Source organism: Asparagus officinalis, chromosome 4 (assembly GCF_001876935.1).
Source record: "Asparagus officinalis chromosome 4, Aspof.V1, whole genome shotgun sequence".
Lineage (NCBI taxonomy): Eukaryota > Viridiplantae > Streptophyta > Magnoliopsida > Asparagales > Asparagaceae > Asparagus > Asparagus officinalis.
This window is the reverse complement of record NC_033797.1, coordinates 61,334,927-61,348,487: the sequence shown is the minus strand read 5'-3', so window position 1 is coordinate 61,348,487 and position 13,561 is coordinate 61,334,927. Positions and strand designations below refer to the sequence as shown.

The following is a 13,561-nucleotide window of genomic DNA, read 5'->3' as shown; positions in this document are numbered from 1 at the left end:
TTTGCAAATACCCATGATGTAAGAGGTATATGTGCAAATAACCCAAACTAAAATTGTGAAAGGAACACATTTTTAACACTAATCAAGTGTTTGCTTTGTTGAAACTTGAAAGTGATGGTAAATTAGAAATGCAAAAAAAGTCCATATTAGGCTTATTATTTGCCGTTGATAATCTAAAGTTTAATCTTTCTTTATTTCGATGTCCTGAATATCGACTAGGGCTGAGCATGGTTCGGTCCAAACCGAAAAAACCGACCGAACCGACCCAAAAAAATCGGTTTTATGAGTAGCGGTTCGGGTCGGTTTGAAAACTTTTTAACCCGACCCGACCCGAACCGATCGAATATAGTGCAATACTACCCATTCTGATCTCAAACACTACCCGACCGGTCCCCAAAGAGTCAAAGACTCAAACTCTAAACTCATTTTCTGGATCATTATGGGTTGAAAACAATATCATTATATCAGTGTTTAATGCTTCATAATCTCCTAGTTTGTTGATATTTTTTTTCTTTAACACAGTTTGTTGTTTGATAAGAAGTTTGATGAAGTTAGAACCGAATAAACCGAACCGCACCGAACCGACTTGCAACAGTTCGGTTCGGTTTTGAATTATAGACGGTTCGGTTCGGTTGTTCAAATTTTGGTAAAAACTGAACCAAACCGACTGTTGCACACCCCTAGTTTTTGACAACTTGATACGTTGATGTGAGGACAAGTTTTCAAAAGGGTCCTATTCACAAAAATAATCTCAAAAAACCACATAGTTCTAAAATAATCTCCAAAACCGACCCAGTTTCAGTCGTCGGGCTGAAACTGAGTCGGTTTTGGAGAAAAAACTTACGAAACTTCACGGGACTTCAAGTCCCGTGAAGTTTAGCAGGTATTTAACCAACCTGCTAAACTTCAAGGGACTTGATGTCCCGTGAAGTCTGTAATACTTTCCAAAACTCCACGGGACTTCAAGTCCCGTGGAGTTACATGCAAATTTCCACAGAGCCAACTCTTAGGAAAATTGTTCACTGCAACTCCACGGGAGTTGAAGTCCCGTGGAGTTTTGGCCACACATATATAAGGCGCAGACCCACACGCTCTAACCCAACTCGTCGGCCTCTCTCCTCCATCGTTCCCAATCTGAAACCCTAGACCCTCTCTCCCCTCGTCCCCCACAGCCACAGCTACCACCGCCGTCGCCGCCAGTCCCCACCGCCAGCGTTGATCTTCCTCACTGGAGTTGATCGCTCTCGCCGCCGTCATCGTCGGAGTTCACCGAAAATTAGGTCATCGACAAATTTAAGGTAAAATATTTAAAAAAAATTCTCCTAATTTCTTGTATATTCTCACTATTTCATGATGATTACTTGAAAAAAAATGTGGATTTTAGAAATTAATTGTGAATTATTTATGAATTTTGTGAAGAAAAATTAAATAATTTTGTGTATTTATAGGGGAAATTATCAAAAAAATGTAAAAATTAGTGTTACTACATATGTTTGACATCGATATATGAATTTGGTTAGGGTTTCTAAAATCAATAATGTGGTGATTTAATGGTAAGTAACATTTTTTTAAGTTTTTTCGTGTAATATTGATCTTGAATTTTTTACTCTTCAGAGGTAACAATGAACGATTGAATCGTAATTCTTTGTTCATATGATGGGAATATTAACTATCTCGAAAATAATATGCCAGTTTATGAAGGAGGTGTGACGAGACAGTTGTTTATAATAAAATCATGTACTTTCGATGAATTGGATAATGAATTACACAAACTTACATTAACCAACTCACGTGAGTATCACCTCAATGTTATTTACAATTATCATATTGTGGGGAACAGAACAAGCGGCATTCAAATCTCAAGTGACTATAATATGGGTCTCATTGGAGTGTTAGACGACCAGAAGCATTCGATGGAATTATTTATTAAAAATCATCAGAGAAATTTGGGCAAATCGGTGAATCACAACGGAATATTCTCTCGCATGTTGGAGGACCTTAAAGTTGACTCTGTTGGATTTTTATCTCCGCAACAATATGAAGGTTGGACACAGTCAGAATACGTGAGCGGTCCTTCTTTTGTGAGCACTTCTAATATCGATACTAACATGGCCTATCTAGATGATAATGCAAGTGTCGAATCCGAGGATGGTGATGAAGAGGATGACTTACAAATTAATAGCATGACGGGTTTGATTGATCGTGATGAAGGAGACAACCAACACATTCACGGATGTTATACTAATAATCAGTATGTCATGTTAGAGGATCTGCCGCCTGATGAACTTCATGGAGAAGAATGGATTGATAACTCCACGATGGAAAGTATTCCTATCGGCACTAATATCGTTGATGATACATAAGGCGAGGACTTCTCATTCAAGAAGGGGGGTCTATTTGAAAGTAAGGAGAAATTGATCCATACGCTTCGTTTGTGGGACATTGAAAAAATGTCAAGTTTAGGCTAATAAAAAATAACGCAACAAGATATAATGTGGTTTGTTTTTATTGCAAAGATGGCAAAGACGAGGATAATGGTGGACACCACGACGACAATGCGAAATGTCCTTGGAAGCTTAATTCACGCTTGAGTGTAAGAGTAGGCGGGTAATTTAAAATCACAGTTTACAACAGACTCTACACATGTAGCAATCCTCGATTAGAGATGAATAACAAGCATGTGTCCGCATATTTTATATATTGATTGATTTTACCTAATCTAAGGGAGCATTCCAACAATATTTCCCGTCGCCATATGAACATCGTTATTGTTTGCGACATATTAGGGATAACTTCAAGAAAAAGCATGGAAATGGGCAGGTTCAAGATCTTCTTTGGTAAGTCGGCTGTGCAACTGAAAAATTAGTTTAGGATCAAATACGAGAGAGGATTAGGTTTATTTCACGAGTTCCACATGAATGGATTGAAACTAGTTTGGGACCACACAATGTTGATAAGTGGGCTTTATGTGAAGATGGCGGGAAGCGGTTCTGTATGATGACTATGAACGCTTCTAAGAGTTTCAATGGTGTGCTTAGGGGAGCATGCAGTATGTCAATATAGTCACTAGTTACTAAAATATTTTATAGACTTAATAATTTATTTCTCCGACGTCGAGAACTTGGTACAAATATCCTCTTAGAGCTCACGCCGAAGGTTGAAGAAATGTTAGCGGCACAGATTATCTCTGCTCGATCATTTCATGTCATAAGATATAGTTTTAATGAATAGGAGGTCATTGAGGGAATATTACATAGAGAAAGTCGCTCGTACAAAGTCAATATGCTAGTGTATCACACGTGTACGTGCACTTGTAATGTACCACAACTACAACTGATTCCTTGTTCACATGTTGTCGCGGCTTGCTCTGATCTACAGGGTGGTGCGAGGATTTCACATTATGAATTCGTCGTAAATTGGTATTCAACTTACAACTATCAACAAACGTACAAGGAGTGTCCACCATATGATAGTGGACATTGAACACAAGACGGGTCATGGATATTACCTCCATTATATAAAAGATCGGCTAGGCGTTCTCGTTCCGTACAAATTAGAAATTCCATGGATGACGTTAGAGAAGGAATTAGGAGGAAAAATAAATGTAGTAGATGCGATCAACCGGGTCACAACAAAAGCAGTTGTCCAGCTAGGATTAGGCATTGATGTTTGATTTTTAATGTTAATGTTTGGTCACATATGACATTCGTATTTGTAATATGTAGCGTTTTGTACTATGTTTGGGATATAATTTTATTGTTTGATAAAGAATTAATCCTGGTTCACATTGCACTTTCGTTTCTTGTAATATGTAGCGTTTTGTACTATGTTTGGGATATAATTTTATTGTTTGATTTCTAATTAATCCTGGTTCACATTGCACATACGTTTGTTGTAATATGTAGCTATATCCATTATAGATCTGGGACCGATACATGGTGACGTTTTGTACCTCCAGGCGAGTCATTATTCAGATCTTATTGGCTCGGGACAGGTAAAACGTTGTATATAAAAATATTCCTTATTTTTGGCACTAAATTTAATTTTTCTTAATATACTTAATCAATTTTGTTTAATGTGCAGCCCGTACCAGACATTACCATGGTCGATCATTTTTTCTTAATATACTTAATCAATTTTGTTTAATGTGCAGCCCGTACCAGACATTACCATGGTCGATCATTCACAGAGTCATTCGGCTTGGGTCATCCACGATGAGAGAGTACTAGAGTTGATAGCTCAAGCCGGGTTCCGGGAGTGTTCGGCAGTGCTATATATTAGGCTTGATTGGTCGCTTATCAATGCACTTATTGAGAGGTAGCGGCCAGAGACCAATGTAGGCATCGAAAATCGCCTATAGGTCTCTACGAACAGCTCAGTGTTAAGGAACGACGATGAACGTCACTATCCGGTTCACAAGAGTTCGATTGACGTCGGTGAACGCTTGAAGTGAATCGACGAACTACGTGAGCCGACAGAATTTTGGAATAACGAAGGTACGGGCTAATCGAGAGCCCCACGGTGTTTACAAAAGGAACAACGCCCTTCGTGTCTCATTCATTCAACAGATGATCCAACCATTGGAGCTGATAGAACTCCTTGTCGGATTTCCAACGCATTTGGAATCACTCAAATCCGGGTTCAGACGAAGAAGTTACAGCGAAAAGCCTCATTTTTTCGGATCTGGAATTCTCGTGCCTCGGCGAAGCCCTATCGGATTGAAGACTTAAAGTGCACAGATTTCAAGAGAGGAGGAGGAGAGATCGGATCTAGTTCTTCAACGAAGAGGAGTTCTTCGTCAGATCTACATCACCCGTACCCGATCCTTAGTATTATCCCGTTGTGGTAATACTAAGAAGAGCAAATATCTCGCTTTTATCGAGATAGGCGCTTCAAGTTTCTAGATCTCCTCGCGGATCGATGAAGCTCTGGATCAGATCTGATTGCCAGATAGTCCACGGATATCGACGTCCCCGTCACAGGCTAAAGATCCACGCAAGCAAGAGACGACGAACGGATCTTGTGTTTATTTTCAAGAAAGTTGTAATTTTTATTTCTTTGTTGTTTGAATTCATTTGTAACGTTTGAAGTTTAATGAAATCAATGATGAAGGCAACTTTCGACGAAAACAAACTGGCGACCACAGTGGGAGCCAACAGCTTCGCTGCCGAAGCTGTCGTGCCGCAGCCGATGATCAAGATCCCGGTGCTCGAAGAGGTCGAATATGAATTCGACCAGCAAAAGTTCGAGGGGTACGTCTCCTCCTCCTCCTCCTCCAGATCCGCCTCTCCTGGTAAGTGCAGGAGTGCCTCCTCCTCCAGAAAGATATGCTGGTCTTCAGATCTAAAGATCCAAGAAGATGATCTCTCCGCCGCTGTTGCTGTTGCACCTTGCAATGATCCACCGGCGTTCAATGAAGCCAAATTTGCAGATCTGAACTCCTTCACGATTAAGGAGTCGACTGCTGAAGGCGCGCCAACTCTATCAAAGAGAGCACGTCAAAGGAAACGACAACGCCTCGCGCGCCAATTCGCCAAGGCTTTGGATCAGATGGATGGTCTCCATTACCAAGCAGATCTGGAGCTCAGAAAGCGCCAAGGGGCTAATCTGTCGCCACGACCATCATCGGAATCCTCCTCTCGATCTCCAATTAACGGATGGGTTCGTGTCCAAAGAACCCGTTCTACTCTCGAGGAGCGAATCCAGAAGCGCCGCACCTTGCTTGCGCATGCCTGGACCCTTGTGCGAAAAGCACAAGAAATGCAAAAGGAAGAGGCAGTTAAGAGATCGCCGAGATCCAAACAAGTTTGGGTGCCAAAAGCCAAATCAGCGCCTAAGGCAAAAGCAGGCGACGTTGCTCTCCGGCCTTCGTCAACTACAGATCCCGAACCTCCGGTAAAGCCCTACCGCAGCGTGGATTTCCCCAAGTTTAGGATTCCTTTGAAGGATCGTATCGGTGCCCTACCCGAGAATCGAGGAAAAGCGCTTGTTAAGGAAAGCTGGAGATCGTTAAAGGAGCTTCGAGCCAACATCCGGACTGGGGGTCGTATGCAACCTCCTAACAAATTGATTTCTGCAACGGCCCGCTTGGCGGTGCGTGCAGAAAACCAGGAGCCCGTTAAGGTTTCACCCTCACAAATGTGTGATTCCAAACGTGTGACTCCCAACAAGGCAATGTTTACTCAGAGGAAAACACGTCAGACAGACGAACGAGTTATACCTGAGAATCTATGTAAACAGCCGATAGGTTACTCCGACCGCAACGTCGATGAGTTGTACTATCAGGCTGGGGGTACGAATAAATCTCAAAAGAGAAGTACCCGGGAAGCGGACTCTCACTGTCCGTGTATCAAAATTATCAGGGCAGTATTATCAACGTGTAGCTGCCCCAAGACCGCTCCGCAGAGGGTCTCGATATTCGAGAGAATCTCCGATGGAACGACGAAGCCCAAATCAAAGCGTTCTCACCAAAGAGGATCGGTTGCTCGCGATGATGAATTTTCAGAAGTTACCATCAACATAGTCAATAAGGGAAAATCTCCGATTGTTTCAAGTGGTTCCAACCCTAATTTCTCTCCAGGAAGAAGAGTCGGTTCGGGAATAACCCAACTTATTCCGCACTCGCCTCCGACGATACAACGTCTAGCATAGGACAAGCTCGGGAAGTGTTCATGGTCAACACCGAGCAAATAGCCAAAATCATTGAGGATGCTCTAGCCAAGCAGAAAGAAGCATTCAAAATCGAAATGGAAATGGCTATGCAGGAGATTAGACAAATGCACGACCAACAAATCCGAGCTTTGTCAAATCAGCTAGTTGAATCCAGCCGTCGCACCCAGAACGCCGCAGTTGACAGCGATCCGGAAGTGGACGAAATCATCATGGCCGACGCACCGCCCAAAAATACTGGGGGTGGCCCTACTACAGATAACGACGCTGGGGGTGGACCCACCAATGATGATAACACTGGGGGTGGCCGTATTATTCCTCTCGAAAATTGTCCAAAACAGGATATAGATGAGGCCGAAAAGATGAAGGATCTCAAAAGAAAAATTGACGCCCTGATGTCTGCTCGAGAGGTGAAGAAGACCGGTATTCCGTGTCCTTACCCGAAAGAGTGGGATTCGATCCCGTATCCGGCGAAATTCAACCTGATCAACTTCACGCCGTTCGACAGGAAAGGTTCCCCCACTCAGCACCTGATCTATTTCAAGTCCCATTTGGGAGTGATCTCTGGCAACGAGCCTCTGATGGTCCGGTCATTTGTTGGCACCCTTCGCGGGCCCGCCTTCGATTGGTACCGCCGCCTCAAGCCCGGAAGCATCAACAGCTGGGAGGGCCTGGAGAGCATGTTCCTCGCTCGTTTCTTCGATGATAACACCGAAGTGTCGGTCAGGACACTCTTCGATGAGAAACAAAAAGACGGAGAGTCGGTGGATACCTTCATCAAACGCTTTCGCAATCAGGCAATGAACTGCAAGGATCCCGTCACGGAGGAATTTGTCTTGCAAACCTGTCATAATAATTTGTCCATTAACATCTTGGATGTTATGGGAGTAGAGCCGCTCAATACCTGAAAAGAGTTGAAGGTGCGCGGAGAACAGGCCGAACGCTTCCTCAGAAGGAGGAAGGTCGAAAGAAACCAACCAATGGTTAACCCTCTGAATTCGAGTCTCGTGTCCCATGATGAAGGGAAGGCACCTACAACAGTTGTTGACGTTAATCAAACGTCACAACACCAGCTCCGAAGACAGCAAAATAGTTTGGATCCGAGGTTCCAAAAAGAGTACTCATTCAAGGATGAAGACGTTCCAGCCATCTTCGAGACCCTTCTTGAAAACAACAAGATCAAGCTGCCACCCATCACAAATCAGGAGGAAGCTGACAATACTGCAGATCCGAAGTACTGCGCGTACCACAGGAGGATCCTTCATCCCACCAAGGCTTGCTTTACTTTAAAGAATAGCATCCAAACCTTGGTTGAAGCCGGCGTCATAACGCTAGGATAAGCCAAATAAGAACGGCAATACTCCGAAGAGTATACGAGTATAAACTGCTTAAGAGGTTAAACTGCTTCTTGATACTCCAATAGGTATATGAGTCTAAACTGTTTCCTACCGTTGACGGGAAGTTCCTGGAGAATTTTTATATGTAATATTCTTAAGGATAACCCGATCATGTAACCGAATGCAATGATAAACCCAGTTTCGCGAAGAAACTGGGGGTGGATGATTCATGTAACGGGAAGTTCCCGGAAAAATACTATATGTAATTCTCTTAGGGATAACCCGATCATTACAAACAAAGTGATAAACACTAAACCCCACTGTGATTTGTATGAGTCAACACTCTCGATGTGATTTGTACTCCTACTCTCACTGTCTACCTGGTCAAACCTTCTTATAGTTAGGGCCACAACTAAAGTCCCCTCTCGATTCCTTCCATGAACGAGAGGTCCACTTTCAATTCGAGTGATCAAACCTTCCTACAGTTAGGGTCATCTCAAACTCCTGCTTGGTCAAACCTTCCTACAGTTAGGACCAAAACCAAAATCCCCTCTCGATTCCTCCATTGAATGAGAGGTCCACCTTCAAATCGAGTGATCAAACCTTCCTACAGTTAGGGTCATCTCAAACTCCTGCTTGGTCAAACCTTCCTACAGTTAGGACCAAAACCAAAATCCCCTCTCGATTCCTCCAATGAACGAGAGGTCCACTTTCAAATCGAGTGATCAAACATTCCTACAGTTAGGGTCATCTCAAACCCCCGTTTGGTCAAACATTCCTACAGTTAGGACCAAAACCAAAATCCCCTCTCGATTCCTCCAATGAACGAGAGGTCCACAAATCGAGCGATCAAACCTTCCTACAGTTAGGATCATCTCAAACCTCCCAATTGGTCAAACCTTCCTACAGTTAGGACCACAACCATTTATGTATGGGGAATTTTATCCCGAAGCCTAAGCAGGGATAAGCCAACGCCTAACACGCGTTGCCGGTTTAGTCTTTTACCGATTAAAAAAGACACCAGAATCCAGTCTGGGGTATTTTATCCCGAATCCTAAGTAGGGATAAGTCAGCGCTTAACCTGCGTTGCTGGGTGGTTCGTTCCCGTAAAAACGACCGAGTCTACGTATTCAGCATCATAGCAACAAAAATCCATGCCTTTTATGCATGGGGAATTTTATCCCGAAGCCTAAGTAGGGATAAGTCAACGCGTTGTGACAAAAAGTCAAAGTTCGACGCTCAAAACCCTAGGGTCAACGCCGGTCAACGCGTAACCCTAGGTCAACGCCAGTCAACGCGTTGCGACCAAAAAGTCAAAGTTCGACGCTCGAAACCCTAGGGTCAACGCCGGTCAACGCGTAACCCTAGGTCAACGCCAGTCAACGCGCTGCGACCAAAAAGTTAAAGTTCGACGCTCGAAACCCTAGGGTCAGCGCCGGTCAACGCGTAACCCTAGGTCAACGCCAGTCAACGCGTTGCGACAAAAAGTCAACATACGGTGATCTGAAACCCTAAGTCAACACAATGTGACGGAGGTAGTTCAAAGTCAACTCAATGACACGAGCCAAACTCAATTCATCAGTTATAGACTCGAGACTCCGACGACGGCCAAGCGATAAACGCAGCGCCGGAAGAACTTCGGTTATTCGTCAAAGCATCGAATAAATCAAAAATCGAAGGAGCCAAGAGTTGAAGCTAACTACAGGTCCTTTATGCCGACTGAAGGCTAGACCAATCACATCCAAAGTATTCCAGCCTCTTCTATAAAAGAAACGAGTCCGGAACACTTTGGAGGGGGTATCTGTAGGCATCGAAAATCGCCTATAGGTCTCTACGAACAGCTCAGTGTTAAGGAATGACGGTGAACGTCACTATCCGGTTCACAGGAGTTCGACTGACGTCGATGAACGATTGAAGTGAACCGACGAACTACGTGAGCTGACAGAATTTCGGGATAACGAAGGCACGGGCTAATCGAGAGCCCCGCGATGTTTAAAAAAAGAACAACCCCCTTCGTGTCTCGTTCATTCTACAGATAATCCAACCATTGGAGCTGATAGAACTCTTCGTCAGACTTCCAACGCACTTCGAATCACTAAAATCCGAGTTCGGACGAAGAATTTACAGCGGAAGCGGACGAATGCACCTCAACGGAGTGTCTCGGCCAATGTGAGACACCCCAGGGGTGTCTCGAATTTTGTGAAGACACCCCAGGGGTGTCTCGGATTTTCCAGGACACCCCAGGGGTGTCTCGGATTTTCCGAGACACCCAGGGGTGTCTCGGATTTTGTGAGACACCCCAGGGGTGTCCCGGATTTTGAGAGACACCCTCCAAGGCAGATTTAGGCCTTTAGCCCATTTTAACCGCTCCGCAACCCCTCAAGCCTATAAATACAAGCCTTAGGCCTCATTTTTTTAGATATGGAATTCTCGTGCCTCGGCGAAGCCCTGCCGGATTGAAGACTTAAAGTGCACAGATTTCAAGAGAGGAGGAGGAGAGATCGGATCTAGTTCTTCAACGCAAGAGAGTTCTTCGTCAGATCTACATCACCCGCACCCAATCCTTAGTATTATCCCATTGTGGTAATACTAAGAAGAGCAAATATCTCGCTTTTATCGAGATAGGCGCTACAGTTTTCTCGATCCCTTCGCGGATAGACGAAGCTCTGCCCAATTTTTTAGCAATCAGATCTGATCGACGGTGGTCCACGGATAAACTCCGGCATAGGCAAAGACACCCACGCAAGCAGAAGACCGATAAACGATCTCTGCGTTTGTTTGATAAAGTTGTAAACTTTTTTTTATTTTCATTGTGTAAGGAGATCTTATAAAAAGATCGACTTTTTATTTCATTCGAGTTTATTGTAACGACTAAAGTTGTAATAGATTCGATAACAATGGAAATAGTAAATTTCTCTATTTAAACGCGAGCACGCGACGCAGGGTCTCATCTCCGCTGGCTCCGTTTTGATCGAGATTTTTTTTCTTTTTTCCCTTCACCTTCTCAACGCGATGGCCGAGACAGTTGTGCTCAAGGTTGGCATGTCCTGTCAAGGATGTGTTGGTGCCGTCAAGAGAGTCCTCACCAAAATGGAAGGTGTGGAGACATTTGACGTGAACATTGATGAACAAAAGGTAACAGTGAAAGGTAATGTAACACCAGATGCTGTTCTACAAACTGTTTCAAAGACGGGGAAGAAAACCTCCTTCTGTGAGGCAGAACCAGAGACCAAAGAAGCTCCCGCTGCTCCCACTGCTGCTCCCACTGTGGTCGCCAGTTTGTTTGCGGAGAAAGTTGCTATTTCCATTGTTATCGAATCTATTACAACTTTAGTCGTTACAATAAACTCGAATGAAATAAAAAGTCGATCTTTTTATAAGATCTCCTTACACAATGAAAATAAAAAAAAGTTTATAACTTTATCAAACAAACGCAGAGATCGTTTATCGGTCTTCTGCTTGCGTGGGTGTCTTTGCCTGTGCCGGGGTTTATCCGTGGACCACCGTCGATCAGATCTGATTGCTGAAAAATTGGGCAGAGCTTCGTCTATCCGCGAAGGGATCGAGAAAACTGTAGCGCCTATCTCGATAAAAGCGAGATATTTGCTCTTCTTAGTATTACCACAACGGGATAATACTAAGGATTGGGTGTGGGTGATGTATATCTGACGAAGAACTCTCTTGCGTTGAAGAACTAGATCCGATCTCTCCTCCTCCTCTCTTGAAATCTGTGCACTTTAAGTCTTCAATCCGGCAGGGCTTCGCCGAGGCACGAGAATTCCAGATCTAAAAAAATGAGGCCTAAGGCTTGTATTTATAGGCTTGAGGGGTTGCGGAGCGGTTAAAACGGGCTAAAGGCCCAAATCTGCCTTGGAGGGTGTCTCACAAAATCCGAGACACCCCTGGGGTGTCTACAAAATTCGAGGACACCCCTGGGTGTCTCAATTGGCCGAGACACTCCGTTGAGGTGCATTCGGCCGCTTCCGCTGTAAATTCTTTCGTCCAAACTCGGATTTTAGTGATTTCAAGTGCGTTGGAAGTCTGACGAAGAGTTCTATCAGCTCCAATGTTGGATTATCTGTTAGAATATGAACGAGACAGAAGGGGCGTTGTTTGTTTGTAACATCGCGGGGCTCTCGATAGCGCCGTGCCTTCGTTATCCCGAAATTCTGTCAGCTCACGTAGTTCGTCGATTCACTTCAATCGTTCATCGACGTCAATCGAACTCCTGTGAACCGGATAGTGACGTTCACCGTCATTCCTTAACACTGAGCTGTTCGTAGAGACCTATAAGCGATTTTCGATGCCTACAACCAACACCTTCCACATGCATATTAGGGAGTGTACTATCACATTACAGGATGTAACCGTCATACTTGGGCTCCGCATCGATGGACCGGCAGTTACGGGCACCGATGACCATAAATTGGGCTGAGGTATGTGCTAGGCTTCTTGGTCAGGTACCCGACTTGAGTAGTGGTGCGATGAATCCATCGTGGCTTCATCAGACATTTTAGGAAGATATACCAGCAGATGCCGCCATTGAGACACTTCAATATCATGCTCGTGCGTACATATTTCACATGATAGGGTGCATGCTATTTCCTGATGCGAGCAAGACTCTTGTACATGCACGATGGCTGTCACTACTAGAGGATTTTGGTATATGCGGCGCACTATCATGGGGCAGTGTGGTGTTGGCATACTTTTATAGGGAATTGGGTAGGGTATCCTTGATGCAGAATAAAGAATTCAAGGGATGCTGCACATTGATACAGATTTGGTCATGGGAGCGTATTCATATTGGACGACCTACTTTGCTTGTGCATTATGACCTACAGGGCCAGTTTCCTTTGGCATATAAGTATAATTATCCACACAATTTTATTCATATTAAATTTGTACTCATATATTCTTTATGCCAAATAGGTATAACGTGCGGTACGCTAAGTATAAATTAGCAATGTGACATCGTGAGTTTTACCGCAATGAGCTTAATGGCCTCCAACACGAACATGTAAATATAAATCTTAAGTCGTTATGAATATTATAGTTTTGTTTGTTGATACTGATAAATGTTTTATCTTATTTCAGTTCAAGTGGAGACCCTATTCACCACCGGAGCTCGATATGCATACTCTTGCACCTATTTGTCGAGATAGTTCTGACTTGTGGAGAGCCAGAGTTCCATTGATATGTTAGGAGATTGTGGAGATGCATGTCTCTGACCGTGTGCTATGGAAATTTCTGCTCTCTCAGCATGTGTCGGATCCTGTCGAGCAGATTGATCGTAGGCGACGACCTACATCGCATCATACGGACTGGTTCGTACTTCGGGCGGCCTACATAGACAGGTAGATTCACAGGTGGGATTTCATACAGGATACAAGAGACATAACTGTTGACTATACCGTGTATATGCGTTGGTATTGGGATGTCACATGTAGATGGATCACGCGTGACCCACAACTATCAGCTGGACACCTACCACGCCCACTAACAAATAGTCACATCCCTAGTGGGATGATCGAGAGAGATTATGTAAGTTTCTAAAC

At 43.9% G+C, this 13,561-nt stretch overlaps 1 protein-coding gene across 1 annotated transcript; it reads left to right on the top strand.

The window, feature by feature from the left end:
• On the top strand, positions 10,923-13,208 carry LOC109838786 (copper transport protein ATX1-like). The gene is made up of 2 exons (XM_020407213.1): positions 10,923-11,270; positions 13,101-13,208. The coding sequence occupies exons 1-2, from the start codon at positions 11,019-11,021 to the stop codon at positions 13,206-13,208; spliced, it is 360 nt and encodes a 119-aa protein (XP_020262802.1). The 5' UTR covers positions 10,923-11,018.